This window comes from Furipterus horrens, unplaced genomic scaffold (assembly GCF_987537825.1).
Source record: "Furipterus horrens unplaced genomic scaffold, mFurHor1.1.pri manual_scaffold_3, whole genome shotgun sequence".
Lineage (NCBI taxonomy): Eukaryota > Metazoa > Chordata > Mammalia > Chiroptera > Furipteridae > Furipterus > Furipterus horrens.
This window is the reverse complement of record NW_028327173.1, coordinates 11,406,443-11,421,106: the sequence shown is the minus strand read 5'-3', so window position 1 is coordinate 11,421,106 and position 14,664 is coordinate 11,406,443. Positions and strand designations below refer to the sequence as shown.

The 14,664-nt window shown below is 45.2% G+C and overlaps 1 protein-coding gene across 3 annotated transcripts in view; it reads left to right on the top strand.

The window, feature by feature from the left end:
* The window catches only part of UBR4 (ubiquitin protein ligase E3 component n-recognin 4), a 123,115-nt gene that overhangs the window by 67,676 nt on the left and 40,775 nt on the right, over nucleotides 1-14,664 (top strand). For all 3 annotated transcript variants that reach the window (XM_090268694.1, XM_090268693.1, XM_090268692.1), the window contains 12 exons: nucleotides 502-676; nucleotides 4,111-4,207; nucleotides 4,880-4,987; nucleotides 5,449-5,565; nucleotides 6,491-6,700; nucleotides 8,434-8,583; nucleotides 9,874-10,101; nucleotides 10,878-10,956; nucleotides 11,649-11,894; nucleotides 12,710-12,878; nucleotides 13,374-13,518; nucleotides 14,093-14,178. In XM_090268694.1, the coding sequence (XP_090124820.1) occupies nucleotides 502-676; nucleotides 4,111-4,207; nucleotides 4,880-4,987; nucleotides 5,449-5,565; nucleotides 6,491-6,700; nucleotides 8,434-8,583; nucleotides 9,874-10,101; nucleotides 10,878-10,956; nucleotides 11,649-11,894; nucleotides 12,710-12,878; nucleotides 13,374-13,518; nucleotides 14,093-14,178 (1,810 nt within the window). The remainder of the gene's footprint in view (nucleotides 1-501; nucleotides 677-4,110; nucleotides 4,208-4,879; nucleotides 4,988-5,448; nucleotides 5,566-6,490; nucleotides 6,701-8,433; nucleotides 8,584-9,873; nucleotides 10,102-10,877; nucleotides 10,957-11,648; nucleotides 11,895-12,709; nucleotides 12,879-13,373; nucleotides 13,519-14,092; nucleotides 14,179-14,664) is intronic.

The following is a 14,664-nucleotide window of genomic DNA, read 5'->3' as shown; positions in this document are numbered from 1 at the left end:
ACTTAGTTTGGGATTTTGGGCAATTATTGTTAATGATCCGATGTGTTAAAATAGTAGGTCGCCTTCACAGTATACTAGCTGATAGGATGGGGCTCTAGAATGAGGAAGCATGACAAAGCCATTTTGACTTGATCCTATAAATCAGTCTGTGGATATGAGAATTGTTTTTATGGAGTAGATTGAGAGTAAAAGGTAATTTTAAGATTCCCAAATTAGTGTCTGTCCTCTGGAAAGGGAAATGGAAGTATAGCAATAGCTGAGACTAAGGCCATTCTTGTAGACAGATACTGTGTACCGTAGACACATGAGCGGCCGCCCTGAGAGTCATTTAGCACAGTGCTATGGGCTCAGAATTGTGAATTTCATCTTTATTTAGCTTCACACAGAAGACAAAATATCTGAAGTCACCAGTCATCTTGTAACTGTTGCTGACTTCAGAATGCATTGCATTCCGTCATGCTTTGGGACCTGATCTGTGCTTTTTAAACCATGTCCCTCCAGTATCTGGCCGGAGCAGTGCCTATGGTGATGCCACAGCAGAGGGGCATCCAGCTGGACCAGGAAGTGTCAGCTCAAGCACTGGCGCCATCAGCACCACCACCGGCCACCAGGAAGGAGATGGCTCCGAGGGAGAAGGGGAAGGGGAAGGAGAAGGAGATGTCCACACCAGCAACAGGTCAGGGCCTGGTCATTCTCAGTCAAGGGGCTTTTCTGTGGGGGAGTATTTTAGGAACAGGATCCATCGCAGGAGGCGGAGTGGGTAACGACAGTATATTTCTTTTTAAATATAAAGATAATAAACTCATGAAGCAATTTAAAATCTTAGCAAGTGTTCTAGATCTGTCTTCTTTGTCCTAAATAGAATTATATCAAATCAATTGCAGATAGAAAGTTTTTCCCTTAAGATTTCCCTGTATTCCTTAGTATCCGAGAAGTGGTTGTCATAAAAATATATATCTTCCTCACTCAAATCTTTGTTTCCCTGTTACCCATAAATTTATTTTGTAGCATTCTCCTGTTAAATGGCGTTGTTATAAACTCAACAGTGATAGTTGTTAAATATACACTAGAAATAGCTGCTTGCTCAGCATGTTTATAAGGTAATGGTGAAATAAGACAGAGCCAATACATGTTTATGTGGAGAAAGTGCCAGTGCTGGAGCTCTTGGCAAATTAAAACTAACCTAAAAATTCTAATCCTTCTTCAAGACATTCTGGTGGTGTTTGTACTGGATTGGTGGAATGAATATATTCTTAATCAAGTGGTAACTAGAGAAATAGAAAAACCTAAGAATTCACTTGTGATATAAAGTTTGTTAAATTGGGTAAGGCTCACAGTTATCACATTAGTGCAGAAATAATGAATCAATGTTTTGAACTGAGCGATTTTGATCAGGAAAAGGTCACTGAAGCAGTCAGGCCTCAGAGTGTCTCCTTCAGGGCACCTACCGCGTCCACTCAGCCTTGAGCAACATCTCTGATGGAGGTGACCTGGCTCAGTTGACTGATGATATTTTGATGGAATTTGTTTTTTAACATAAAGGGGTTTTCTGCTTAATCTCCTTCTCTTTCTCTTAATGTGATTTCTAGGTTAATTCCATGGTTTGAGATAATGTGGTCTTGCCAGGGGTTGTCAGTTTTATTTATAAAGAACCAACTTTTGGTTTTGATGTTTTCCATTTCTATTTAAGTCCGCTTTCTATATTATTTCCACTCGTTCGCATTTCCTTTCTCTGCTTTTTTTAGTACTTGACTTCTAGGGGGTTTAATTTTCTGTTCTTTTTTCTAGCTTTATAAGATGGAAACTTAAGTCATTGATTTAAAACCTTTCTTTTTAAATATATATTTGAAGCTACATATCTCTCTCTAAAAGCCCCTTCAAACATTGTTTTGGCTGGAGCCCCACCTATTTTGATCTGTTCTATTTTCATTGCTATTCAGCTAAGTGTTTTCTAAATTCTATTGTAATTTAGTCTTTGGGCTCGGGATATTTAGAAGCATGTTTATTGCTAAATTTCCAAACATTTGGGTGATTTTCTAATTATTTTTCTGTTACTGATTTATAGTTTAATTTATTATGGTGAGGGAACATACTATGTAATTTCAATTCTTTGAAATGTTTTGAGATTCATCATTGCTTCTAAAATGATTTTATACCTTTTTAGAACTTTTAGTTGTTTTTACCAGGAGGGTCAGTTTAGGTAACCTAGCCATATTGTAATGGAAGTCTCTAAGTGGTTTTAACTTTTTTTCCAGGAATAAGTTAATTAAACAATCAAGTGATTTATTTTAAATACTATAATAACAATTTTTATTTTATTAAAAATTATTTATTTATTTTAGAGAGAGGGGAATAGAGGGAGAAAGGGAGAGAAAAGTGTGTGAGAGAAACATGGATTGATTGCCTCTCACATGTCCCCAGCTGGGGACCTGGCCCGCAACCCAGGCATGTGTCCTGACTGGGAATCGAACCAGTGTCCTTTCAGTTTGCAGGTCAGCGCTCAATCCACTGAGCCACACCACCCAGGGCTGAATTGTTTTTATTTAAGTCATAAGAAAAGGAAATTGTAATTTTTTATAGTGCTTAATTTTTTGGTAATGTGGTCAAGAGTGCTGTCTAAGAGTTTGAAAAGCAAATGATCTGGCATGATCTTGGTCTAGGATAGACCCTGTTCATTTGTTGACTTTTTCCTTTGTGTGTATGTGTTCATTCATATGCATGATGTTCTCCAAAAGTGGAGATATTAATCCATTTCAAAGCTTAGATTTTATCCTGGAAGTGCTGAACTGCTACTGTGATCTCATCTTTCTTCACTTGTACCTTATCCATTCCTGATCAGTTCTTATGCATGGGTGGTCTTTCATGTGTTACAGAATTCTAAAGGACATTTATCTCATTCCTTCAAGTTCTTTTTAGAATGATAATCATTATTTAAATAAAACACTGTACTTACATTCAGACTTCTATTATTTTGAAAGTGTTCTGGATAATACTGCTTGCTAGGTTTGTAATATACAAAAATCACATTTAAAAACATACAGAGATGTGGCCGTAGCTGGTGTGGCTCAGTGGATTGAGTGCCAGCCTGCAAACCAAAGGGTTGCTGGTTCAATTCCCAGTCAGGGCACATGCCTGGACTGCGGGCCAGGTCTCCGGTTGAGGGCATGTGAGAGGCAACCACACGTTGATGTTTTCTTTCCTCTCTTTCTCCCTCCCTTCCCCTCTGTCTAAAATATATAAATTAATAAAATTTTAAAATATATATACGGTTTCTTACATTAAATAGTCCATAAAGTAAAATGAAGAGTGATTTACTATGAGGTGAATCCATTAATTCATTCATCAAATGCACTCTTAAATCTGTGTAACTGTGTGTTAGGCGAGACTGCTAACCAACTTGCCAACCAGACCCTAATTAATATATTTTCACATTGGTCCTTTTGAATCAGCATATTCACTGGAGGTCCAGGGCACACACTTAGTATGTAGGCCCAGCTGTGTGTCCACAGATAAAGAAGGCTTAGATTGTAGTCAGCTGAGTACATGAGGGAATTCATGGGCCCAGTATGGGAAGGGTGGTGGTGAAAGTGAATTTTACACTAGGAAAAATGACGGACCAAGTTTGAGAGGAGAGGGTAAAGCAGTGACTGGCTTTCCTGAGGACTTGGAAACGTGAGAGTGAAAGAGTTGGGTCACTGGGCCATGGGATGATATAGAATTTAGAGGTAGAAGAATGCCAGAAAAGAACGCCTGGAGGCAGGATAGGGCCATGTGCTGGAAAAAAAATGCCATGGTGCTTCCTGTGGAAGGTTTGGTTTTGGTGCTGAGAATGGCTAGGACTGGTTGCTTGAGTGATGTTTGACTTTCCTGCAGTAGGTTTTTGAGCACCATTAATTGTATTTTGCAATAGTTTGCTCCCTTTTAACAAAGTGAGATTTCTCCTATGTTGCTGGTATAACAAATAGGCATTTATTAACATTTTTTAAATGCTAGGATTGTTTCTAAGCACTAGGTGCCTTGTTTACCTTGATGGCCGGAGAAAGACCTACATTCAGCTGGTAAGTGGTTGTATACTAGCTCGTGTTTCATATATTTTTCTTGGCCTTTCAGGCTGCACATGGTCCGTCTGATGCTGTTGGAGAGACTACTGCAAACTTTGCCCCAGTTACGAAATGTTGGAGGTGTCCGGGCCATCCCATACATGCAGGTAACCCTCAGCTCACCGGGCTGGTCATATTGTAGTGGGGCTGTCCTGAAGCATGCTCACATCTCTCTTCCAGGGGCTTGGGAGGGCTTTGGAATTAGGTCATAAAACAATGGAATACAATTTTGAACTTTAAAGTCATAGCCCTTTATTTTATAGGTGAGAAGCCTGAGGGTCAGAGAATTTTTTTAAAAAATTCTACAGTTATCTGGCTATTGACAGAGCCAGAAGCAAAAGTCTACTCCGGAGATTAGACGTAGTCACTTTTGCTGTAGTGACTTTGTTAATATTAGTTTTAGTGTATGTTCTGTGACAGATGGCCTCCCACTAGCTGCCTTTGTCTTGGACAAAATTGTTCTTTAATTCATAGCACAGCACAATGCCATGTATCTCAATCCAATTAGGCTTGATGTAATGTAGGTTAGTCATTTAGTTTTGCAAACATTTTGCAAAATGTGTTCTGTGATGCCAAGTGTGGTATATTATCAAAAATGGACTCTTTTGACTCTGGAGACTTAAACTTTGGATTTAAAATCTTGGGCTTTAGAATCTTTTCACGGGTAACTTATAATTGACAGGAAAGTCAGAAAGGTTGGAATTTCTTTGGAAACACCTGATGTTTTGAATTGTTCTCGAGGGACCTGGGCTTCACGTTTGCTCTCTGTTGATCTCTAGGTCATTCTGATGCTCACTGCAGATCTGGATGGAGAAGATGAGAAAGACAAGGGGGCCCTGGACAACCTACTCTCCCAGCTTATTGCTGAACTAGGCATGGATAAAAAGGTAACCTTTGAGTAGTACTGTTGAAAAATAGGGATTGGCTAAGATCAGTTCTCAGTTTTTTATTCCTCTCTTAGGGAACTTCCCCTAGTTTCAGGGAGTGACCATCCATTGAGGGCTCTAGTTCTGTTGATTCACCAAAAATGTTTTCAGTGCTAGCTGTAGCCCAGGCATACTTTTGGATCTTGGCGTAAATGAGGAACAAGACAAAGTCCCTGCCTTCATGGATCTTCTGTAGTTCTACAAGGTGAAAACTGTGAATTAGTTGTTTCTCTCTTAATATGGCCTCCTAAGTATATTAGGCTTTCAGTAATCTAGGTATAATCCATGGATACATGAGCTTGTTGTGGCTCTGATTCCACCTGAGGAACATTTAGCACTGAGATGCTTGAGGGAATCTTGTTCAGAGGATGCCTCAAGCTTAAAAGTTGGTGTGAACTTCAGAGCTCTGTTTCTGCCTGCAGGATGTCTCCAAGAAGAATGAGCGCAGTGCCCTGAATGAAGTCCACTTGGTAGTAATGAGACTCCTGAGTGTCTTCATGTCCCGGACCAAATCTGGATCCAAGTCTTCCATATGTGAGGTATTTGTGCTTGAGTTTCTGGGTGTGGGGGAAGGTAAGAGGGTTGTCTGGTTGGTGCTAGGGCTGAGGGCAGAGGTGATAGTCCTAGGTTGGAATAAGGCCATTGTTGCTGGAGGGAAGTTAGATTCTAAGCTGGTACCTCTTCAAGAACAGAGCCTCCACCTTTTTCAAAATCCCTTACAAATCCTAATCTTTGCCAACAATCCCCCCATCGAAGGGGTTAAAGGGTTTGGAAGTTCCATTATTGAAAAGCAGGGTACTGTTCTGCAGGCACGGAAAGGCTAAGAGGATTCCCCACTGTATGCTGCTATAAGGTATGGTAATAAAGCAGAGAGAAAGCAGTGTGTGCATGGGGGAAAGGAGATTAACACAAAGCAGAGAAGGTAGAAACGGAGGCTGAACTGCATCCAGTCTTAATGAGCTTATGAGCTGTGGGGCTTGCTGGGATTTGCAAGGCCCTCCTAATGGTTTTATTTACAGTAGCTTTTCTCCTACTTTTTTTATTTGTCTGATTGCTCACACCATCTCCTTCGGATGCTGGTTCTGAGAACAACCCCTACCAGGAGGGTGGGGTAGCTAGAAAGTGCCTGTAGTGGAAAGTTTTCTCTCCTTCCTGAAATGGTCCTCTTTTTTAGTTGCCAAGGAAAAAGAAGAAATCCCTCCCTCCCAGGTGCAGAGATCTTGCTCCTTGGCCTCTGGCACCTCTGTAGGGAGATTCGAGTTGAGAATTGTGGGGGTTTTGTTGTTTCTTTTTCCATGCTGTTACTCAAAGAGTTAAGGCGACGTTTGAGCTGGTCGGGACATTTTTAACTCAAGAGCCTGACTAACCCACTTCCATGACGGCTGATTCTGTTGTGAGTGTGGTCCCCCCGTCCCCCCAGCACACGGCCACCTTTACAGGCCATTCTTACCCTCTCCCCCACAGTCGTCTTCCCTCATCTCCAGTGCCACGGCAGCAGCCCTGCTGAGCTCCGGGGCTGTGGACTACTGCCTGCACGTGCTCAAGTCCCTGCTGGAGTACTGGAAGAGCCAACAGAGCGATGAGGAGCCCGTGGCTACCAGCCAATTGCTGAAACCACATACGACTTCCTCCCCACCCGACATGAGCCCGTTCTTCCTCCGTCAGTATGTGAAGGTGAGGCTTTCCCCGGACAGGAGCCGCTCCTGTCCCTCACCGGGAGCCCGCTCAGTGAGGAGGAGGAGAGCCGGAGGAGCCAAGGGCAAGGAGCTGCGGGAGGGAGCCTGCATTGCCCGGTGGGGTCTTCTCTGTGTGATTTAGTGAGTAACCTTCTGCTGGGGCCCTGAGTCCTGCCACTTGGTAACCCTGAGGAATTGAATGAAATCAGACAGTCACGGTCCTTTCACATTAAGCTCCTGGGGAAAAGATGGCACGGTACAAGGTCATGTTGTCCGTAGTGGGTCATGTCCCTCTGTTATCGTTAGAGGCCCTTTTAATACTCTAGCTTAGAAGATGGGCTTTCTGATCAGGTGCGTCTGGGAACGAGGCTGTAGGAACAGTCGTTCTCACTCCCTAGCCATGAGGCTTGGAGAAGCTCTCTAACCTCAGTGAGCCTCCGTCTGTGTGCCTGGAAAGTGAGGGTACACAGAATATCTGCTCCATCGGGCTGTCGTGAGCATTGAACGAGGTGATGTTTGTAAAGCACGGGGCCTGGTATGTACCAGAACTCAATAAATGTTCAGTGTTAACATTTCTGTGCCACCGAGTCCGTGTTGTGGAGCTAAATGGGTTGGACTAGCCCTGCTTCTTACTGCGTCCTCAGGACCACTTGGAATAGTGTAGAGTAGGAATCTGAGTGTGTCCTTCTGTTTTTAGTAACCCTTTGGTGTTTTTTTTGTTTTTTTTTTTTTAATTACTTCTTGGCCAAAACATTCTCGAGGATCCAGCTATCTACCGTGCTCTTGAGCTCACTCGCCCACGACACCCCTGCGCGCAGCCCCACTAATGGTGCATTTCCCCACGTGAGGCCCATTGCCTTTGTATGTGCTGCCCTTCCCAACATTCTCTCTTCTCCCTCTGCGTCCCTTCCTTCCCCCGTTTAGCTGATTTCTGCTTCTTCAAGATGCAGCTCAAACACTAGATCCTAGGAAAACCTTCCCCCACACTTACTTTCTTGCTATTAAATGTGGTTGAGATGACGTTTCCCTGGGTTCCCGGAGTTCCGTGTGCGTGCATGTGGAGTCTTCCCTTCAAACTCTCAGCAAAGACCATATTTTGTTCCTACTTCTACTCCCAGTGCTTGACATAGAGCCACTAAATAACTGGTGCTTGAATATGTGAGACATGTTGTGCAGACTCTTCCTGGGGACCACACAGCTTGCAGGACAGCCGTTGTTCCCACTGTCCTCAAATTTCTCTGTACCCCTGACTGTGTAATGTGAACCCACATCTCAACTGAGTTTAGTGATCCTGGCCCCCCTTGGCTTACTTACATATTTCTTGTTATTATGGAAGTTTTAGTTCTAGGGAATGCAATACACTCATAGAAAGTCAGACAGACATGACTTTCCCTGCTACTGTGTTTTTCAGTATTTTCCCATTCTGAGTTTTGTGTAAATAGAATATAACCAATAGTATCCAAAAAACTATGGAGTGAAATGTTAGAACCTTTAAGAGCAATGAGATCCATCTCCACTGTAATCTTTGCATGTAATGAAATTGCCCAGGAGCCTGGAGCCTTGCTTGGTTTGTAGCCTAAACTGTCAGCCAGCAAAGGCTCCAGCTTCAAAAGGCACCCGCGGCCAGCGCTAGCGTAAGGTATGCTGGGTGAGCAGCGAACCGGCCTTTTTCTTAAGTGCAGTCCTGGGAAGTGTCGATCACGGGCTCTAACATAGATGTTCTCCTCCTAGGGCCATGCTGCCGACGTGTTTGAGGCCTACACTCAGCTCCTCACAGAGATGGTGCTGAGGCTGCCGTACCAAATCAAAAAGATCGCCGACACCAGTTCTCGAATCCCGCCCCCCGTCTTTGATCACTCCTGGTTTTACTTTCTCTCAGAGGTGAGCGCAGGGGGCAGTGCCGGCTGAGGGGCAGCCACGGGAGCTGTGCCTGTCGTTGCGCCCCCCTTTTGTCCCAGCCCTCCCATGGCGTGCGCACACACACACACACACACATACACACACACACCCCGCCAGGCCTCACCCCTGTGCAGCATGCTCCAGGGTGGGGCAAAAGCAAGTTCACAGTTGTTGTATTATTTATTAATTATTGTATTATTTCCCATAGCAAACTGTGAACCTCCTTTGGCCCACCCTATATATGGTGAGCCCTTGGAAGACGTGCGTCAAAGCACGCCGTCCACTGGGTTTCTGGTTCTGTCCATTGCATTTTCCCCATGCATAATGGCAGTGGGCAAGCTTGATACTTGGCATTCCGTCCGGAAAACAAAGTGTGCTGGTTAGATTAACAGATTCTAGGTTAGGGAGTTGGTTATGCGGCCGTTGAAGTAGCAGAAAGGTTAGAAGGGGACGCTGCGGTGCAGAGGGAGAACTGCGGACGGCTGCCAGCAGCCCGGGGGTCCGAGGGGGTGCACGGCTGCTGGCCCCTCCGGGCCTCTGAGGAGGGGGGTGTGACGGGGGTGATTCTGGAAGCACTGAACGAAGTGGATGATCAGAACCAGTGATAGCTGGTCTGTCCTTGAGGGCTAGAGAAATGATGGAGGCTGCCAGCGCGAAGGGCTCTTGCTAGGGAGCAGCCCCCTCCTTTCCCTCCTGCCTTCCAGTGTGCCCCTAGCACTCCCTCACGCAGAGCCTCAGCGGGAGCTAGTTGCAAGGAAGCAGTGCAGTTAGCGTGGCTCTGGACGGGCCACCACGGAGCAGGGGATGCCGGGCGGGTAGGGAGCTGGCCGAGGAGCAGCAGCTTAGCAACCGCAGAAAGCGTGAGGTGAGCCCCACGCCAGGGGACGCAGGTGTAACAGCCTCCCCTCGTCCCCACCTCTTCCCCAAAGTATTCCCAGAAGGGGTGCAGGGATGTTGCTCTTTTTCCCTCTTGGACTTCCTTCTCCCTGTGCCTTTCCCCTGGCCCCTGTAAAGGATACTCAAGTTCACCAGAGGCTAGCGTGGCCACAAGAAAACAGCTTGGTTTGTGTTTCTCGCCAGTTTGTTTCCTTTGAGAACTTTTGAGTTTATTTGAGCCAAACTGATGACGTGATGGGAAGCAAGAGCTCAGGTGCTTTGGAGAATAACAGTTTTGCTCTCACCAGTTTTAATGCCAGTTCACAGAAACCCAGGAGCCTGGGCTGGTATTGGTACAGTGCCAGAGCCCTTGACTGTGGTGTTTCTCCCCTCAAGTACCTGATGATCCAGCAGACACCCTTCGTGCGCCGGCAAGTCCGCAAACTGTTGCTCTTCATCTGTGGGTCTAAGGACAAATACCGCCAGCTCCGGGATTTGCACACCTTGGACTCCCACGTGCGTGGGATCAAGAAGCTGCTAGAGGAACAGGGGATATTCCTCCGGGCAAGCGTGGTGACAGCCAGCTCAGGCTCCGCCTTGCAGTACGACACACTCATCAGCCTGGTACGAGGGGTGGGAACGGTGGGCTGGGGAGAGGGCATGTGGTGAGGCTCAGCTGAGTAGGTAACCCAGATGGAGCCGCACAGTGCTCGTGGATATGAGGAGGACATCCTGGCCAGGGTGAAGACCAGGGTAAATCCGTAACACCTGCCTGGGCGCTACACTGTGTGCTGGCTTCAGGGTCTGAGATTGCCCCCTCCCATTCCCACTCCCACCTGGCTTGGCTCCTCCATTATGTGGAGGGCTGACTTGGGGTTTTTAGCAGTGTCATTTGTCCATGTCAGGGACAGGATCAGCCTGATATTTGTGCACCTCTGATTTTTGTCCTTGAATACTAAAGAAATTTCTTAAGTCTGAAGATAAATTGTTTGGACTTTGGGGAGTAAATATTGCATAGGAGCATCCAGAAGAAACATCTTCAGTATTAAAGACTCCTAATATAACGTCCTTACTGTTGTGCTTTTAGTAAGAAAAACGTAAACTGGATTGTGGTTTTCTGAGTCATAGTCTATCTCTCCTGTTGTGTTATTGAGTGGTCTGAAGGAAGCCTGAAAGCAAAGGGCCTTTGTATGGCGGGGAGTTGAACATAGGAGGCTCGGTAAGAGCCTTGCGTGGGGACCTTGTCCCAGGTTCCCCAGGGCATTGGGTCAACCTTAATGAGAGGACCGTGTTCAGTTTGCGTCCAAAGCCAGGATGATGACCCCTCAAGGCAGCAGGTGTGGTACCAGGTGTGCTTCTGGCCAGAGTTACTCACTTCTGGTGATTGGCTTTCATTTCAGATGGAGCACCTGAAAGCCTGTGCAGAGATTGCTGCCCAGCGAACCATCAACTGGCAGAAATTCTGCATCAAAGACGACTGTAAGCAGTGCTACTCCTGTTGGTTTCTATTATTATTCATTCCTTCAAGAACTATTATTGAGGCTGCTATATGCCAAGCACTAAACCAGATGCTAGAAATAAAGCCATGGGCAAGGTACACAGCCATGTGCCACTTAACGACAGGGATATGTTCTGAGAAACGCGTCATTGGCCATTTCGTTGCTGTGCCAACATCATAGAATGACGTATACAAATCTAGATGGTGTAGTCTGTATACATCTAGGCCGTCTGGTGTCCTACCGTGTACATGCGGTTCCTCATTGACCAGGTCGTTGTTATGCGGCACATGGCTGTGCAGACAACCCTGCCTAGCAAAGAAGACACATGAAAACTTAAAAGAGTAATAAGGGTCAATAGACAAAATTTGGGGTGCTACAGGGACACACAGTAGGAGTATGTATCCTCTATACTGTGATAGTGAAGCTAAAGAGGAGTATATGGAGTTTAGAGAATCATCTTATTCAGAGAAGCAGGGACAGGGAGGCAGTCTCTTCATAGCTAATATGACGCGTGTCAGGGTATAAATTCTTGGCAACATTCAGCAGCAGAAGCTTAGAGGAGGAGCCGCGGTGAATAGGGCAGCCCTGACCCTGTGGAGGCTACTCCTGTGCTTGCATAGAAGCTGAGTTGTCGTTGTCTTAGAGCTGAGCCACTGCCCCCTCTGCCTGCAGCCGTCCTGTACTTCCTCCTCCAAGTCAGCTTCCTGGTGGACGAGGGGGTGTCCCCAGTGCTGCTGCAGCTGCTGTCCTGTGCTCTGTGCGGCAGCAAAGTGCTCGCTGCTCTGGCCGCCTCGGTGGGGTCCTCCAGCGCTTCCTCCTCCTCGGCCCCTGTCGCCGCTGGCTCCGGACAAGCCACGACACAGTCCAAGTCGTCCACCAAGAAGAGCAAGAAAGAAGAAAAGGAAAAGGAGAAGGAGGGTAGGATTCACTTTCTTGTCTTGGTCACAAGGGTGATATGTTCTCATCTCTCTTGGAGCACAAGGTTTGTTCTCTTCTGAAGTGGCGTTTTTCCTGACAGACAGGACCTGGCACCCTAATGCCCACGAGTATGTTTTGGTCTCATTTTCAGTTAACGTTGAAAGTGACACCTTAAACGCTGTGCCTTCCCATTTCAGGTGATAGTGATAGGAAAGGTCAAAGTCCATGGAACATTTTCACTAGGCCAAGTTTCTTTCGAAATAGTAACACTTGCTCTTGTGGCAGGTTTGTTGGTGTTGAAGGAAATGATGCTGTTAAACTTGCCTTGTGAACTGTTAAATGCTCTACAAATGTAAGCTCCTTTACCCGACTTCTTACCATCAGAAAGGCACATGCCTTTCTGTTTCAGTGCTCTTCATGGTCCTTAGAGACCTGAGACAGGTGATCGGGGGTGGAAAGCAAGGAAGGTGGTTCACGTTCTTCCAACTAATTATTCAGATCTCTCTGTGCAGGTGTATAGTAATGTTGACTGTTTTAGATAGCAAACTTTTGAAAGAAATTTCTCCAGTGTGACTGTGTGTGTTAAGTGCCAGGCTAATAGAGGCATTTTAGTCTATGCTTTTGGGGGGCATTATTATATGTCATATTTGGGTTGACCTTTTCTGCCCCAGGAAGCAACTGAAAGTTGTTTTCAAATTATAGCCATTTAGTTCAAACTTTTAGACATGGACCGTCTTCCCTCCCTCTCTACATGGTAGCACTGTCTCTGTGACTCTAGACCACTTCTTCCTATTCTTCCTGCCCTAATCCTGCAGGTGAGAGCTCAGGCAGCCAGGAGGACCAGCTGTGCACAGCTCTGGTGAACCAACTGAACAAATTTGCAGATAAGGAAACCTTGGTCCAGTTTCTGCGCTGCTTCCTGTTAGAGTCCAATTCTTCCTCGGTGCGCTGGCAGGCACACTGCCTGACACTGCACATCTACAGGTAGGGTCCGGGGCTGTTTGACAGTCCCCTAGGTCTGGGACTGGAGTGGGCAGGGCAGTTCTGCCTTGGTTTTATGTTACATGTTCCCAGTCATGGTGTCGATATTTACAGCAGCCTGAGAATCCTCTTAACTGTTATAGGTTTCTTCATCGAGTTATCTGCTTTTTAGCTATTAAACTGATGTCATAAGCAAGAGATGATCTGTTTTCCACTAAGAAGGCTATGTTTACAATTTTGTAAAATGACCAGGTTTGACTCTTTGCACTAACAAAGCTCGTTTACTGCCTTTGGGTAATGTTGGATGATGGGACTAGACCACCTCCTGAAGACGGGAAAGGGTTCTGCTACTTCTGTTAGGACTGATTGTCAAAAGAGCAATGAAACTGTTAGTTGTAGGGAAATAGATTTATCTCCAGAAACAGTACCTGGGCCTTGTTGTTAAAGGACCTCGGGGTTTTCTGTTGCTTGGTAATACGAACCGTTCTTTATCTACAGAAATTCTAGCAAATCTCAACAGGAGCTCCTGCTAGATCTGATGTGGTCCATATGGCCAGAACTCCCCGCCTATGGTCGTAAGGCTGCCCAGTTTGTGGACCTACTCGGATATTTCTCTTTGAAAACTCCACAGACGGAGAAGAAGGTAACAGTTGATTTGTGGTCAAAGAAGCTAACTTGCCATCTTAACCTTTTTTCTCTTAAGAACATTATGACCAGCCTCCAAAGGTAGTGCATGTATGAAACCTCTTGTAAATGTGTATATATGCACTCCCTATGTATACTGCTTAGATAACATACACTGGTACAGTCTGAAATTGCCTTAGCCAATAGAAGTAGATCAAGTGGGAAGAAAACTAGCTCATTAAAATTGCTTGGGAACAACAGTGCTCCTCTGGTTTTTCTAACAGCCCTGATTATATCCCCCCAGAGTGTTTCTGCAATTAGATAACCTTTTCCTGGCTTCCCTGTAAGAATCAAATTTATCTTCCTCTGCAAGGTCTAAAAAGATGGACTATCATAAGATCATGGAAACTTCTAAAGAAGATAGAATCCTTTAAACAATTAGGTATTAGGCCCAGCTTTGTATGATTCTGATGGGGGCTGATAAGTCTGGTGCTTCTAGGGCAGTGTCATCTAGAAAGCAGGAGACAAAAGTCTTTTCCAATGAGACTTTCCCTCAGGCTTTAACTGTGGTCCTTTATTGACTTCTGTTTCAGCTGAAGGAATATTCACAGAAGGCTGTGGAGATTCTGCGGACTCAAAACCATATTCTTACCAACCATCCCAACTCCAACATTTACAAGTGAGTTTTGTTCCGCTTTTGCCTTCTTTGAAGCTCAGTCAATAGTCCAAGTTGCTCTCTCTCCACATGGACTGGTTCTTACATACGAATCAATATGCCCCTGTCTGGTTGGTCTTTGAATCCCTCCCTCATAGCTGGGGCCTTTCACATAGAAGGTACTCAGAATATAATTACTGAATTTGGGTTTGGTAAACAGTAATTTAAGAAGGTCTCTAGTTTCAAGGGTCTAAGTCTAAATCAAATCAGACAAGTTTACAGAAAATGGCTGCATTTTATAGAGACTTCTTTTTTTTCCTTCAAACTTTATTGAGGTACACTTTCCATACCACAGACTTCACCTCTAAAGTCTATGATTCAATGAGTTTTAGTATATTTAATTGTGATTCTTTAAGTCAAACTTGTAATGTAACTTTTTAGGACCCCCCTGACCTCAGGACAGCTCAGAAACAGGAAACATCCAAGGTCGATCGGTTGAAATGTCCTTCC